Here is a 14,273-nt window from a genome sequence, read left to right as displayed (position 1 = left end):
CAATTTAGCTGCAATTTGGTACATTTTCTCCTATATAAAGGAGTGATTGCCTGCTAAATTGCTGTAGGCGAGTTCTCCAGCATGATGAGAGCCTCTCCATAAATTGAGTTGATTGTATGCATATATGAGATATCTTGTAAGTATTTCTCTTCCATGGATTGTATGTATGCCGGAGATGCATGGATTAAGTTCCCCTCGGAAAACTTGGGCAGTGTTTTTTACCATATTTTTATGACTTGTTGTGTACATTCAGAGAATACAATGAGGTTGTCATGTTATGTAATGCATTCTTAATTTAATCAGTCCACTACTTGTGCAATAACAACGTCCCTCCTCCTCCTCCCTCGCTTCCCATCAGTAGTCCAGTTGGTCCTCTTTTTTGTCTTGTCATTCATCCCATGTCGTCATTTCATGGCAATATTTATCTTCAACTCGGCTGATCCCACTAAATGACTAACTCGCTTCTTGACATTCATTTATTTCGTCGAGTGGTATGGAAGCTGCATAAAGGCAAACTTTGGTCAAGTGCGACAAGAAGTGGGATCTTGATTGATGTCAAGTTTTATTTTTTAAAATTCGCATTAAAGTGACAAATTCAATTCCCGGCGTAAACTGAGGAGCTGTTTAATTAATTCGATTGTCGACATAAAATCTGTGAAGTAGTGAGTGCTAAAAACCTGATTAAGCTGAAACCCCCTTGGACACAAAAAGGTATCGAGTTACGAAGTCAAAGTGAAGTGAATATCTGAGTGCCGGTCCTCGCGTCCTCCTCTACAACTACCCGGGTATTATATTAATCCGGGACATATATTACTGAACTGACTCCTCTGAGCTCTTCTTGGCTTGTTGTTACCAAGCAAGAAACAAACCGAGAGCACGATTCCTCCCGATTTGCAAGGGAACAAAAACCAAGAATTTGGCACAACCGCACCACCAACTCTACCAACTCTATCGTCGCTCTATTTTAGCAAATGCCAGCACCAACCTTTCCAGTCTTGCAGTGTTCTCTCGCAGAATAATAATAAGCGACATGCTCCAGCCAAACACGCAAAAATACATGACAAAGTTTTTAAAAATCTAAATAAGAAAGACGATATTCTCAAAAAAAGACCTACACCACCTTTGCACATTCTTGTCTCAAATTCATTGCATTTTAATAAGAACGGCTCAGAATACATATGAAAGTAAGTGGCACTTTATTACCTCCGCATAATAACTATAATCAAATAAAGTTGCATTCCACTCGATTGAATTATTGTTCAGTTTGATTTTAACTTCTTGCCCACGCCACGCCACGGACCGAAGCCATTCTCTCCTCTTCGTTCTCGTGCATACATATTTGCATCATTGGAAGCAATAATGTTTATTGTTATTGTGAGAATCTAACCAAATCCATACCCAACAAAATAACTACATAGCTTCATCTCTCTCTCTCTCTTTCAACGTACGGACATAAACTTTTCGAGGAGTTGATTTGTTTAACCAGCTTCAGCAGCTTTATGCAACAAGCAAGTGAATGCAGTGATGATCTCATAAATGCGAAAACTGCCTGGAATCTGGGAGAAGAACTAAACTAACAAGTTACAGATAAATGTGGTGGTCTTCAAAATAGTTATATCATCCGCAGCATGACTCTTCTCTATTGTGGAGTGGATCTCGTTTTGCCGATTCCATTTGCTGCTTGGCAGATTCTGCATTATTCTGGAAATACGAGTCGGCTTCTTACTTGAGGTCGTTCGTTACATAATTTATACAGTAAATCAATATCTCCACACGTACATTGTTCCGTGCTATTAAATTTATTGCATTATTAATAATCAAATAAATAAGTGGGACTAAAATATCAAATTTTTTCATGTCGACTTGCTAAATGTTTATTTAAGTGAGTGAGTGACTTAGCAAAGTGACTTAGCAAATACATAAATGCGAGTTATGACTGTAATAATAGTAAAGTTGTTAAATATGTAAATGCGAGTGAACGATCTTCTCGCTAATAAATGAGCAAGACTTGGACTTGAGATTTTTGTTTGGTCACAAGTCGGCGTGAAATTGTTACGTAACAAGTTTTCGAACGCAGAGTGAAAGTGAATAAAAAAAGGATATTTCTCCGAGAAAATGCTGGCCGATAATTGGAATTTCCGAGAAACCGGTAAGAAAAAATTGACAATTTCTTCTCAATTTCAGTGAAAATGTGCAAAATTTTGAATTCGATTTCCTTAAAAGGTGTGTAACTATTATTGGGTTGAAAATGTATCTTCTTCTGTGTGTATGGTGCGTGTGTGTAAAGTGCGTGCGGTGTAAAGTGTGGATAAACACCATTTATCGATGCGTTTATTATTTCATGACCACTTCTTCTTCGGTGGGATCCCTTTACCTCCTCAGTCAGAACGTATTTATTCCTGGCTGAAAACACGAAACGGAAGCATAAAATAAATAAATGATTAGTTCCTCCGGAGTCTTGAACGGCTAAGTGAATGTACACACTTTTGCTTTCCTGGGCCCGTGCCGTGAAACGTAAATATTTCCACCTCATAAATCAATCAAGGATCGATACATTTTCCGTTTACCTCCAGGCAATCCTTGTTGGTTCAATAAAAAAGATGTGAAAATGCTACAATCATTGCATGCACGCCCATATTTATATTTTTGCATTTTTAATTAAGGGAATATTTTGCAAATTTACAAAATAATTTACGGGATACGTTTTCATCCAGCTCGACAACAATATCTACGTATCCGTATTTTTAATTATGCTTAACTAATTTAACGAGAAGTCGACACTGCAGTTGCACAAATTCTAGCTGTGCACCATTTCTCATCAGAATTGTGCGTGCCTTGGCGTCATAATGGTAACGTGTAACGGGATGAGGGGTTCCGGTTGGGTGTGGCTGATAACTTTCTACATATACCACCAGATATATTTATATCATATTCGTACAAAATGCACACGCCACCGTCCAGTCATTTGCCCAAGACAGCAAGAAATAGATGTACATACATACAAATAATGGCAGCAAAATGACATGACATGTAACGAGGGGAAAGAGTGAATAGATGTCATTCAGACAGACTTGATCCCCTTTTATTGGTGCTCAACAGAAGCGACGGATCTCACGATGATCATTTATTTTATGGTCAAAAGTAAACAAAAAACAACTGTCTGTAATGAATTAAATGAATCCCACGGAATATTTCCATTAGACGAAGTTCACCTAATTGGGAGTCGCCTTTCATGACATCGTTTAAGCCATGAGACACCCAAAACTGCACATTTCCACTGAAATTTTCGACATTCAAAATTATATCTCGGAGTTTACATAATCACACTTTACACGATTCTTATGTAATTTCAGGTAAATTGGGAACCATGCTTCGCTTAATGCTCTTACTCAGCGTGTCACTCACGGTGGGGTCGTCACCACCTCCGCTCGACGAGTATGAACCACTCCCCGTCCCGATGACGTTACAGGTAAATCAAATAAATTCTCTAGTTCACACACGGATTAATTTGGTCACAATTTTCCTAATTTTCTCACATCTACATACCCACGAAATAAATTTACTTGCATAAAATACCACTTTTCCTCCATTCGCTATTTCCATGCCCTGCTTTTCATGCCAAATAATAATGCCAGCCAGCGAGTAATTTAATTTTTGCCGAATTTCATTAGCGTACTTTCTCCATCTCTTCATCTAATTTGATCCAAAAGAACATTTATTCTCACTCGCTCGCTCACTTCACTAGCCAGCCGTCCAACTTTACTTTCTCCCCTTTCACCACCTTCGTCACAGGACAACTTTTCTCGTTAAGGTCACCGTTTGACATTTCGTTTTATTCCGTACAAAACATCTCCGCGGAGAAGAATGCTGTCGAAAGGTATGCATGCATACGGCCTCCACCGTACAATTCCTGCATATCATTACACTTATCAGAATTCAATACAATTTTCCATAAAGAAAAAGAAATGGAGAAAAAAAGAGAAAGAAAAGTACTTTCTTTTGTCAAGGTTATCACATTTTCTGCCTCGTTGGAGTTGAAGCACCTCATCTGCACTTCTGCATAGCAAAATAGTCACATCCCTCTCGCTCCTACAGATCTTTGGGAGACGTATGAATTTCATTTTCCTATGTAGTACATGCATACATATTTGTCCCCTTCTTCATCTCCATGCAACAGGAGATGTGCTCCGCTACGTATAAACCTCTAACTAATATGAGACAACGATACGGTCTTGTTTTGGCGTATCAAAATAGGCGTGCAGTCAGTGTTTCGGGGGCAAGTAAGTAACCACTTGCAAGAAACAACGGTAAAAAAGTGGTTTCTTGCAGCTAGTTTGACCTGCAGGAAATACACGGTGCTAGAAAATACGCCCTGACGCTAATACTTCATAGGACACATAGGCGCATATTTCTTGCACTTTCTTGCACCCTTTTTTGCATTTTTTGCGTTTCTTGCTTTGCGGTGCAAGAAATGTAGCAAACCCCCAAGAAACGAATCACTGCGTGAAAGTAGTCACTGCTGACCTTCTGTTTCGGATGCAAGAAATAACCGCAAAAAATAAACCACTTAAGTGGCTTCTTGCAGATATTTTGACCTGCAAGAAATGCAAGGCGCTAGAAAATACTTTCCGCCGCTATACTTCACACGCGCGTGGCTAAAAAGCGCATATTTCTCGCATTTTCTTGCAGTTTCTTGCACCTCGCATTTCTTACGTTTATTGCTTTGAAGTGCAAGAAATGCAGACAGTCCACAAGAAAGGAAACCCTGGGTGCAGTTTCCTTGCGGGTGTAATAAAGCAAAACTTCAATCCCCACCAAACTCAGAAATACAAAGCAGGTTTTTTTTTACCTTCCGTTTCCACTTGACGATTTGCCAGCAAAGTAAATCTACACCAGAAAGAAACACATGAAATTCGTGTCCTCATAAGAAAAATTCATACATTTGTTCCATTCCATGCAGGCTGTCCCGTCCCGAACAGCAGCAATTCAGTTAGTAACAACACAGATAATCATTTTTTGTAATGGCTTCATCTTCTGACATGGTTTTTTTTTATCTCCAAAGCTATTTCGGGTATTGCTATTTCCTTAATGTCCCTCATTTCGCATTATTCGCCATTCCATGAAATATGTATGTTTGTCGACACATAATCAATCATACGTAGCAGTGGATGACAAATGTGTTTCTTATCGATGTACACAAATAAATACATGTTTTGAACGAACCAAATGCACTTTATTGGATTCTTGCGAAATGTTTTCCTTCTTCGACTTTGCTGGAGTAGATATTTGCAATGTTTTTTTTATGTCAACAGGTCCCACCCCCGGGGATGAGTGGTCATCATTATTATGGAGATGAGGAACAAGGACGAGCATCGTCAAGGAGCAAGCGGGACATCACGAGCGACATATTCGATGCCGCGGGGTCTCTCGGCGTTGGAGGTTAGTTTCACCTCCAGTATATGCGTACAGAATAAATAATCGTAGAATTCCAGTAATTTTACAATCAAATTATGGACGATTTCTACATGTTTTTCATCGTACTCCGACCTTACTGCCTGACGTATTTTTTCCTCAACGTGATGATACTGACCAGGGAGTAATATTTTAGCTGTCCTTCTTCCTTTTGATGGCCAGATTACGTGTGTTCCATCAATAAAGGAGACAAAAACCAGGATACCATTCAATTCAGGGTTAGTCTTATAATCAGAGGGCGGATATATATTTACGAAAAATCAATGAAATATGTACGAAATGTGTACGAACAGAACCATAAAAATAAAAATTTTCGAAAAATTTGTACTTTCAAATTGAATACTCTGGATTATTTGTGATCCAACTTTTTTCAGTGGAAAAAAACGTTTCACATCGTTGAAATATTTACAAATTATGTGTATGTATTTAAAAAACACGTAAAAGATTTATGTATTTTTAAAATAATGCTGTTGCGAGTTGAGGAACACACCCACAAATTTTGATCGTCGGTTCTCATCAAATGAAAAAGTGAAAATAAATACATGTCCGTCCTCTGTTCGTAATGTAATCGATGAGAGAAGAGAGAAATGTCTCCTCTGGAAGGATACTATTGCAATGTCACCCCACCCACGGTCTCACCGACTCGGGAAACATTGCTCAAAACTCTATTTCCATTCGCATCATTGAGTTGGATGAGATCAACTCGACTGGGTTTTGATAGAGGAATAACCACCCAAGGAGGATTACGTGAAAAGGGAAATCCTAGAGAAAGTCAACATGGAGTAGGTAGATCAATTCGCTGGGTAATCATCATGGAGAAAGGAGGCAGGAGATGATGTCGAGTTGGGAAGTGACTACTCGTGTGTAGGATGCGTTGACGGATTGACGTGGGACGATGAGGACCTCGTCGTCACTCTATGCTCGGCTTGACGACGACAATTACTGGGATTGAAATGTGATATTATGTGACACGACGAGATCCTTGACAAAAATCAATAGACCGACATTTCCCCTCTCCATCCCCGGCATTAATTTCTAAACCGTGTGTCTCCTTTTTCTCTAATTTCATGTTTTCTACCTCCATCCGGATTTGATCCTCTTGATTCTAATTGGATTGGAACATTGAAGAGGGCTACCTCAAGTAAGTGCATGTATCATGGCGTCCTAAGTAGGAATATGTATGTATGCCTAATTGGAGATAAGGTGTTATCTCATGGCCATATTTTTCTCTCTATTTGTTCTTAGAAAGTTCCGCGCTCTTGTGGAGGGCACGCCGCCCAAAATGAAGGACGCCCTTCTCGCTCAGGATTTCTCGAACGTGACGGCTGACGACATGAGACGGCTTAACATCACCGTCATCGAATACCTTCCGGTAACTTGTGGAGCTGACTCATAAATTCTGAACTCAATTTTTATGCAAATTCTGTTTTTTTTGTTATCATAGCCGAAAATTATAGCGAAATTGAATTCCACTCTGCTCTTCCCCGTGGTGGAGAGGCTTCTTCAGGCCAATAAACCCATCGCGATGGGAAGGGTGATGACCGCTATGGGCGATAAGCTGGACTCGGACGCTCTTTTGGACAAGCTGCAGGATGCTGGTGGTTTTAAAGATGTGAGAAATTGGAGATAAGTTGGGACAATGGAGGTCTCCCACGATTTTAACCAAATTAGAGTCAATCGGTCACAAATTCAAATAATATGAAATTAGCGAAATGCACTATCTGCCAATCCTCGCAGGTTTGGTAAAGATGCTTGCATTTGGTAAATTTGAAATTTAGATTAGTGTAAAATTTTTGAACGGCACGTTTTACATATGTATCATCCTTTATGCAAATGTCTCCGCCAAACGTGAGCATTGAGAAATCTTGCCTTTTGAAAATTAAATATTAAGTTTGCGATCGATTTTTTGGTCAAAATCTGCAAGCATACGCTAGTAGCATATGCACTCGATGATCGTTGCAATTTCTGATTTTTTTTTTAAATTTGAAACGAAAAACAAGTTGCTTAAAGTTTAAAAAGATGACACTTTCGAAATAATATGTCGTCCAATTGTCACCATTTGTCATGTGAATCCTTGTAAAATCCCTCGCTAAAATATAATTTGGTTCCCTTTGTTGCATAGTCGACCGAGGAAGCAGCCAATGTGCTCTTGCACACCGCCCTGAACAAAATAAGCGACGGGAAGCGTGGTCTGGACGTCATGATGATCAATCGCCTGGGTCGAGAGCGTCTCCTCGACCTCGTCCCCGAAGAACAACTCATGAAAGTCAGAGACTCGGATGCAGCTAAAATCCTACTTCAACGAGTAAGATTAAATTAAGTCTATCCCACTCTAACATCCGCTCATGAAGTTAGTCGGTTCTCCGACTAATTAATTTACTCTGATATAACTCAGGTCTACTCTTCTCAAGCGACGGCATCTCCGGAACATAAAGATGTCGATGACCAAGCCCTCATTTATAAATTGGTGCAAACGAGTTATGGCAAGGCGGAAGATTGGTAATAACACAAAAATTAATCTAATTTTCTGTAAGCTAAAAAAATCATGAAAACCTACAGGACTCAGAATACCATCAAAAGTTTGGGCGGAGCTGTACTTGGCCAACTCCCGGCCAGTTTCTTAACCACTTTCAATCCCGAAGCGGTCAAAAATTCGATGGCGAAATTAAGCCAGGTCGGTCAGATTGTTTATGTAAAGTGAATGGTGAGGTGTATGTGGAGGTGTTGAAAAGTAATTAAAAATCTTTTCAATAACAATTTGCCTTGATGCAGACCGACTTTGGAAGTCCGCTCCAAGCTAAAGCGATCGCAGATGTGTTTATGAAGTCAGTCTCTGGAAATATTTCGACGACAGAGGTCGGAGAGATGGGAAACTTGGCGGCGTTCATTAACCCAGAATCCGTCGCTGATAGGCCGACCGTTCTTCATAGGATTATCTCGTCGTGTGAAAACCTCAACCTTCCCGCACCCCTCAAGGCAGTCTCCGAAATCTTGAAGCAGAAGGTAATGAATGTCCCAGGAATTTGCGAATTTTAAAATCTAAACCTATTTCTATTTTTATTAGTCCGAACCAGGGCTTATGTAATATATCCGTTCGTCTGTATGTCTTTCGACAAACATGTCGACAACACAATGGAGGAGATTGTGTCCAAAAATGGTGCAAATGGGATGAGAAATGGCAAAGTTATGGCGAAAAAAGGTTTGATTGAGATTTGTTGCGGTGCAGTAAAATTTGGCTGAAAATTGTGCCCGAAAACTGAGAATCTGCAAGGCCATCGACCTCGTCAAATCGCTTCCATATCAAAATTCTGAGACGAAAATTTTGAGATGGAAGCGATTTCACGAGTTCGATTGCCTTGCAGATTCTCAGTTTTCGGCCACAATTTTCAGTCAAATTTTACTTGGCACCGCAACAACCTCAAATCTTTTTTCGCCATAACTTTGCCATTTCTTATCCCATTTGCACCATTTTTGGACACAATCTTCTCCATTGTGTTGTCAACATGTGCGTATCGCCACGACCCGGTTTGAGTACAAGTTGAACGAAAAATTGCGAGATTATGACCTTGCGAATAATTACGAACTCGATAATTGTGGAATTTGGCATGGAGCGTGCCATTCTGACAACCATGAGTTTACGAAACATTCCTGGTTCGGGCCTTAGCCAAAGGGTTACTAATAGGTTTTTACCTTCTGTGTGTATTTCCAGCTGCAAGGTGGAGAGAAAGCCGTGTCAGATTTGGATTGGAGTGACATGAGGGAAATGTCGGGCTCTTTTTTGAAGAATTCGCCCCCCGCCGTCCTCGGCAGGGCCATAGAACTCACCGCACTTGATCCCAAACAACTCGGCGAGATTGCGGGAGGTTCCGGTGGGAAGGGATCCTTCATCAATCCATTCTTTCAGGGAGTCGTAAGTTGGTTATCGCATTTCAAACACATTTTATGCAAAATTTCTCACCCGACGCCTTCATACGTATCTCTCAGATTTCTCAAGTCTCCGCATACGCCGTAAAATTGTTCCGCGCCTCATCAACCGGTGGACAAGGGTTCCGCGGACTTCCAGCAGCATTTTTAGGGGCCCTTGGCATTCGTGGGATTCGAGACATGAGGTGAAGTAAAATTTGATTAAAATAGCCTAATCGTTTACACAATTAAATTTAAATATTTACAAAATTAATACAAAGCCAACGCGACATGACGGACGATCTCCCCGCAAAACTCCGTGATAATCCGGACGCTCTTGATGACGCGCAGAAAGCCATGTTGATCAAACGTCTCCGAGATCAAGATCTCCTCAATACGACGCTGCCCATCCTTCCGCCCGAAATTAGGGGGCTCCTCCCAAGAAAAGGTGACGGGATCCCGCAACCTCAACCACGCCGAAATAATAACGACATTCTCGATGGGCTCCCATCCGATGCGGAATTAAGATTGGCGTACGGATATGGGAAAAAGGTACAGAGTTTAAAGTTACACGAATAAAAATTCCTAAAATAAATCCCACCAATATTTTTGTAGTTCACCGCCGCTGATCTTGAACGTGATCCCCGTTTGGTGGGAACCTTAACGCCGAAACAAGTCATGGATATGGACATCGAGGAAATCCCCGCTGTGCTCGCTGCCGTTCGTGAAAGCAAGGATGGCCCACAACAACAAACCGTAAGCAGAAGAATTTTGCAATAATTAATACAATTCGCACTATAAAAGACCAACAACCATATTTTCAGCTCGCCGAGTTATCCAAACGTTTCGCTGAGTATATTCGGCTCAAATCGGAAGATTTTGATTCCCCGGATAAAAAATTGTTGAAATACATATCCGCCGCGGAAGTCTCAAAACTTCCCGCAACCGTTCTCGCCTATTTTATCGACTCCCGACAAACCGCCAAACTCCCGCCAGATGTGAGGAAGGAGATTATGATTGCAATGGGAGAACTATCGACGAAGGATCACGCCGCCATACCGGCTAAAACACGCGAAGAGATTATTCTCCAAGGACTGGCCGCTATTGTGAGTTTATTCTATTTATTAATTAACCGTCGGAAGAAGGTTATGCATATTGAATTTCATTCCATTAGGACAAATTGACGGGCGGGGCGTCCAAAAAATTGGACGTAACTGAACTTGCCGCCATTGGTGGCAGCGTCGGGGACCTATCTCCCTCCCGCATTGAATCCTTAACCCCAGTGGCTGCCGAGCAAGCCCTGGAAATAATTAAGGGCGCAGCGGATGATGACGACGACAGGCTAAAACAGCGCGCATGTCTCAACAAGGAACAAAGAGCTGCCTGGCGAACAAAGATTATTCAACTTTATGGGTATACATAACTCTGACTGAAATTATGCAGTTGAGTCTGTATAACTTTTAACAATTATGCAAATTTGATTGTCAGGGATCCGTCGAAATGGGACCCTTCCACGGTGACGTCCCTTTGTTGCGTGATCGGTCTGCTGAACGAGAACGACATGGTGGCAATCCACCCTGAAGCCCTGGCCACGTGCAGATGCGCATCCGACAGCAACCCACCCTCACATCTGCGCGAACTCAAGAAAGCTCTCGACGCCAATTGTCGTCATTCTCTGGGCGGCGATGCGTCCTCTGCCGCCTTGAAGAAAACCATGGACAAGGTCAAATCGGAAATTGCCTTCGATCTGGACGATCTTGAGTCTCAAATCGTTCCGTTGAGACGTCGTCGTCGTCGAAATTCGGAATCCGACAATGAAGACATTAAACTGACCTGTTTCAAGGTTCGCGTGGCAGGAAATGCGGCTCATTTTTCGAAGGAGCAGCTCGAGTCCCTGGACCCAATCGAGATCAAGGATTGTCTCTACGAGCTGGGCTCTGAACCTTTGCCGCACGATCATGCTCGCATCCTGTGGGCTAAACTGGTCAAGTCGAAGGGACGAGATGGCGGGGTTTTGCAACCGGACGATATCCGCGCGGGTGGCGCTGTACTGGGAGGAATTCGGCTAAGCGACGTGAACGGACTGAACTTGGGAGATTGGGATATCGTTTATCCGTTTGGGAAAACTGTGGGATTGTCGAAAAATGTGGTACGTAAAACATTGATCCTTCTTACAAATAGTTAAAAAATACGCTAAATTTAACATTGATTTCCCGCAGTTGGAAAAGATCGCGTCCAATTTGGAGGAGAAACAGTCGAAACCACTTTCTCAATTTGACACCAATGATCTCGTCGTGACTCGGAACATCCTTTGCGGCTTTAGTCCGGAACGTTTGAGTGAAATCCAGATTAAAGCTTTCCGGTAAGTAAATTTAAAGATCTTGCCAACATTTCAGCAGGAACTTTAATTACTATTGTCTTTCCCCCGCCCGCAGTGACGCTCTTCCTGTTCTGTCATCCCTCGACCCTGGCTGCGAACAAACCCGCCTCGCCAAACTTGCCGGTTTAACCCTTCGTCCCGAAATATTCGGTCCTCCCGCATCCTGGGGTCCTGCCGATGTTCGCGGCACGGGGATCCTCCTGGTCGGCCTGTCCTCTCGCGACATCGAGTCCATCCCACCCGAAGCGTTCCTTGGTCTGAGCCCCTCCGTCGCGGAATCCTTGCCATCCTCGCTGCTCGAAGTCCTCTCTCCCGAGCAGGTCGAACATATCCCGCAATTCTCGGCCCAAGCCATGACATCCGCTCAACGGGGCAGTTTGAGTTCAGAAGCGCAGGAAAAGCTAGACTCGCTCGTGGCGGGACCGGTCGTTTCGCTGGCCGGAAGCCTCAACCAAAACGGCTTCATCACAACTCCAATACTCTCCGTCCTTCTGACGGCAATTTTTGCACACAGAATATTACTCTAAACTTTTACGAGGAAAAATGAAAAATTTGACAATTTTTTAATTCAAATACCAAAGAAAGAATATCGACCAATTCAATAAGATAAAAATAGTATAACTCTACAACAACTTTCCAACAGCGACCCATCCCTTTTCTACGTCAAAGATAACCTATACAAGTTTCCCATCCATTTAAAAGGTGCATATTTACCTGGATGTTGTCCATTTCATGAATTAATTATATGTACACACTAATTACTCAATTTAACCTGTAGAAATTTCAGAGGCGAGTATTCACAAGAACAGAATTCAGTCTTCAGGAGGTATTATAAATAACTTGATAATACTTTGTAACGATTTGTAGGTTAATAACTTCCTCGGTTAACTTTGCTTCCACATTTTCCAATTTCTAGCTGTGTCTAGAGGTCGATGAGATTATTAACAATTAATTGTCTAGAGCAGAGCTTTAATTATATGAAATAGAACCAAAGCCGACATGCCCATTTAACTGTATGTAAAGCAAAAAAACTGGGATTTGCATTATTATACATTGCAAATCTATGAAATGAATCTCGTCTCACTACAAAATATATGTAAATTATGCACCACTAACAAGTAATGGCTAAAAATTTATATGTAACCATTTACAAGTGCAACTAATAAGATTCAAATATTTAATTAATATCCTCCGCATGTTTGTCATTAGAATAAATTACACGTATCAAATTTTACCATAAATCTAGAAGGTTCAACAAAATAATTGCGTATATACGTATTTACTAATTATTTCAATAATAGTGAAGAACAACTCTATACATTGAACAGTGTCATATTTAGATACTGAGAATATTTAATTGTCTTCTTTAACCATTCAGGGATTAATTATAGTTACGTTTTAATTAATTTTATTATTATTCTATGTTGTGTTAAAAAATCAGTATTTTTTGAAACTTTAACGTCTTTAACTATGTTGTAAAATTGGAGTCAACAAGTCAGAGAAAAGCGTGGGGGACAAGTTTAGCATTAATTAATTAATTCCCAGTAATAACAAAATAAATTTTAGCTCGAAAATCAATTTAGCATGTTAGACTTGTTTACAAATATGTCAATAAGTGTACAATTGTCAGTAAAATTACATAAGTAGTTATTAAATTAGTAAATAATTTGCTGCATGTTCACTGCCAACATTTTGCCGGGTGGGTGGATAAAATGAGGATGAAAGAATACAAGAAAAATTACGGTATACATACATAAATTACAACTTGATAAATGTGAAAGAAAAAGAATATTCATTAAATAAATAAATACCAGTACAAAACATAATCATCAAGTAATGACGGAATTATTAATTTGCATGGAAAAAGTTGACATTTTCATGGCTCTCGTCTGATGAGAGAGACGCGATGGTAATGGATTTTTGACATGTCAACTAACACATCGTTTCATGACTTACCTATACGGAAATTTTCATGGAAGGATATCATGGCAAATCCGATGGGTAGTATCTTAGCATTGGTAAATACAAAATGCATAAAAGATAGTATTAGTGAGGGCTCTAGCGACGAATAATTAACCACCACGATATGAAGATGCAGAAAGAGATGCTCCACCTCACATAACAGATGGAGTAGGAGTTAACTCTGCGAGTTTGCCATTTAGTTTAACATTGAGGGCTTCTGGCGACCTCTCGTATGTGACGTGGAGAGTCATCCCCCTTACTTGCTTAACAAAGAGCAGAGTGCTTCTTCTAATTCTTTCTATTCTATGGGCAAATCACAAATTGTACCACAATTTACATATAACTATCAGAGGGCGGATATGTATTTACGAAAACTAGCTGAAACATGTATCTAATATGTACGAAAAAACATAAAGATATAAAACTATCGTAAAAATTTGTATTTCTGAGTGTATTGAATATCTTTGAGCAAAAAATTTCGTCTCGTATGTTTGAGATATTTACAAATATCTGTGCTTTTTAAAAAATGTCTAAAATATTTACGCATTTTTCAAAT

General features: G+C 40.6%; 1 protein-coding gene across 1 annotated transcript; it reads left to right on the top strand.

The window, feature by feature from the left end:
• The first annotated feature begins 314 nt into the window (after positions 1-314).
• Positions 315-13,581, top strand: LOC110858458. The gene is made up of 19 exons (XM_022107245.2): positions 315-2,149; positions 3,354-3,469; positions 5,313-5,439; positions 6,601-6,613; positions 6,718-6,844; positions 6,917-7,084; positions 7,595-7,777; positions 7,868-7,971; positions 8,032-8,146; positions 8,245-8,475; positions 9,182-9,382; positions 9,457-9,581; positions 9,657-9,927; positions 9,991-10,131; positions 10,200-10,481; positions 10,550-10,788; positions 10,864-11,524; positions 11,595-11,737; positions 11,811-13,581. The coding sequence occupies exons 1-19, from the start codon at positions 2,116-2,118 to the stop codon at positions 12,280-12,282; spliced, it is 3,753 nt and encodes a 1,250-aa protein (XP_021962937.1). The 5' UTR covers positions 315-2,115; the 3' UTR covers positions 12,283-13,581.
• Positions 13,582-14,273: the final 692 nt, after the last annotated feature.

The sequence above is a fragment of the Folsomia candida genome, unplaced genomic scaffold (assembly GCF_002217175.1).
Source record: "Folsomia candida strain VU population unplaced genomic scaffold, ASM221717v1 Fcan01_Sc021, whole genome shotgun sequence".
Lineage (NCBI taxonomy): Eukaryota > Metazoa > Arthropoda > Collembola > Entomobryomorpha > Isotomidae > Folsomia > Folsomia candida.
Note: the sequence above shows the minus strand (reverse complement) of the source record. Positions and strands in the feature narration are given on the sequence as shown.